The 2,706-nt window shown below is 41.3% G+C and overlaps 1 protein-coding gene across 1 annotated transcript in view; it reads left to right on the forward strand.

Annotated features, from left to right (window-relative positions):
- Positions 1-2,706, forward strand: part of LOC119591430 (nucleoporin NUP188 homolog) — a gene marked incomplete in the record, with an annotated part of 23,587 nt that overhangs the window by 9,600 nt on the left and 11,281 nt on the right. Inside the window, 7 exon segments of the mRNA XM_037940171.1 lie at positions 145-293; positions 408-556; positions 745-884; positions 1,085-1,247; positions 1,471-1,660; positions 1,916-2,117; positions 2,327-2,548. Of these exon segments, the coding sequence (XP_037796099.1) occupies positions 145-293; positions 408-556; positions 745-884; positions 1,085-1,247; positions 1,471-1,660; positions 1,916-2,117; positions 2,327-2,548 (1,215 nt within the window).

The raw sequence follows: 2,706 nt of genomic DNA on the forward strand, positions 1-2,706 counted from the left end.
ACGGATGATATGTGATTGCCATGAAGCAGCTGGATCCAATGGGGTAGCATGGACATATAAAAGTATACTGATTTAGGCAAGCATAACAACAGAAAAATGCTCAAATAAACATCTTTCGTTTAATGTGAGAGAATTCTTTGCCAGGTAAGTGGAGGGGCAAGCATTCCTGACCAGAAGCTCATGGAGACAGTATCAGCCACGCTCCGCCTTCTGGCTTCCCTCTTGACTACACTCCCTGATCATCTGCCTGCATTCGTCCACTTCATCCAGCAGACAATAGTGCTGTTACGCAGGTGTGACTTGTATTCTTGTCTGCATGCCATGATCTGATGTACGGAATACTTGATTTCTCATATTGTTATTATCTCCTGTTCTGTTATGATTATCACTGTTGTCATCTTATGCAGAATATCTCAAGTCAGTCGGCCACCGGGACAGCTGGTAGCAACACTCATGGAGTTTCTGACAGAGGTTTCAACACAGGACCCAAAGTTGGTGTGGAATGAACTTGAGAGCTGCCCTCTCCTACCCTTCCTTGCTGCCCCACATAAATCTGGTGGGTTGATTGCTTTGTATCAGTAAGAATGCTGATCTGTTGAATTAATGATGCCCTGCCATAGATAAATTGCCTTCCAGTCTGCACTATGATAATTTAGATTTTAGTACATGAACTTACAGGTTATCCTTTTGTTATAAAATCTTAAAGAAAAACTGTATTTTAACCATGCCACATCACATTAACAGGAGCAAAGAAAGGGAAAGTAGATCCCTTCCTTGGGTATCGTGCTGGTGCCCTCAGAGCCCTAGTCTGCGGTGAAGAGGCAGCAACTGGGAAATATCCCATCCTGAGCTCTTACACGCGCTTATTGATTTGTGGTGTGAAGGTAATAGGATGTTCTTGTATTTGTTATACTGATGCATACAGGATCTTTCTGCAGTGCTATTTCATCATGTTTTATTTGTTTATTTTTTTGGCTTTTGGTCATTGCAGGATTTTTTTCAAAACATTCACAATTTTCAAGTAAAGTTTTATATACTAACTTGATGGAACCACTTCTGTACTTTGCTGCTTTCTTTCCTTCAGGATGGCTTCAGCAGTGGGAGTGTAAATGGGGGTGTGGTGTTCGTAGCAAGGGAAGTGACAGGAGCCTTGCTAAGATGGTGCTACAGTTCCCAAGAAGAGAGAGACACTGTCCTCAATCTCTGTCTGGCCCTTCTTCACCACACTCTAGAAGCCTCAGACATTGGTGAGTTTGACCATGGGGTGCAATGGAGACTTCCTTCATTTAGGGTCTGTTATTGCTGGTTTGTCCTTTTCTGAAGGATGCTTGTCTGTTGCGGTAGCAGAGAGGAAGGCATATTAGGAAGAATAGTTAATGGATTAGAAGGAGCACAGCACTGAATGTGATACAACTTGAGAAAATTATTAAAACAGTACCTACTTTACAACACCACTTATTCTTCACACAGATACCAGTGTTCGTGACTTGGTGGTCAAACAATTGGTGGATAGTAGCAGTGCTGGACAAACTCTGCTGTCGGTGGTAGTTGGCGGAGCTAACCTGGAGACAGCTATCAACCACCCAATGCACTCGCCTATCTCCACCCATGCACACAGACTCACACGAACAGCCCAGATGGCTCTCTCCATCTTGCACAGGTAAATCTTAGAGGTCTGCTTTTGATTCTTTGCAAATAAGCTTGTTGTTTGGAAAGTGGATAGACATGTGTAAATTTTTGTGATGTTAAATGGTTAGAGTTGAAATACTTTCTTTTTTTTCTTTTTTCTTAAAAAATAATCACGGAAAGCTAGTATTATTTCTATTGATGATATCAGTGCTACTGTTATTAATAGTATTACTGTAAATAAAGGTGTTTTGATGTATTATTTTATTTTTTAAAATATTCTTTCTAGGCTTGTAGGCGAAGACACCAGCATGGATGGCCTAAATCAGCTTCTCCGTGCAGCTCCAACCCCCAATACGCCTCTGAGTGGAGGGCGCTTGCATAGTAGCACCTCCCCTCATTTGGCTTTGACTGTTGCTTTGTATGCACATCAAAGGCTTAATCCACGTCTCTCTTACCTTGCTCTGCGAACTCTCACCAGATTTGCTCAGGTAAGGTGGCTTAGGAGTGTGACAAAGTTGCTGTTATGGAACTGTGTAGTTTTGTCAAATTGAGTGATCCAGAATGGCTTGAAAAGTATAAAGTCATTGCAGTAACACAGTAGAGCCATACCTTTTTGTCAACTTTCAACCCCAGTTAAGTGTAAATAACATTCATGTAGGACCATAACGATAATTTTGTCAACTCTCATCTATTCCAGAAACTCAATGTGCCATTAGTTGCCTGTCTGGGTGGAGAAGCTGAAGGGATTCGAGATGCTCTTCTGCGCCGATTAGACTCTGCAACTGAAGATGTGCGTGTGAAAGTTGCTCTCCTACGTCTCCTAACGGCATCTACCACACGGCAGCAAGGGCTAACCAATGCCTTCCTTACACCTCCTGAGAAACTCTTAGATCCTCTTACATCACTCTTTAATCCTTCTGTAAGTAAAGGAGATATGTATTAGGGTACTGTAGGTTTTTTGTCAGCTGTGTTTATACTTTTTTTTATTGCAAGACTATTAATTATATATTTTATATATACTTTATATTTTGAAAGCTTTTAGAGAGTGACACTACACTTGTCTTTAAGGGTATCTAT

The sequence above is a fragment of the Penaeus monodon genome, chromosome 28, assembly GCF_015228065.2.
Source record: "Penaeus monodon isolate SGIC_2016 chromosome 28, NSTDA_Pmon_1, whole genome shotgun sequence".
Taxonomy (NCBI): Eukaryota; Metazoa; Arthropoda; class Malacostraca; order Decapoda; family Penaeidae; genus Penaeus; species Penaeus monodon.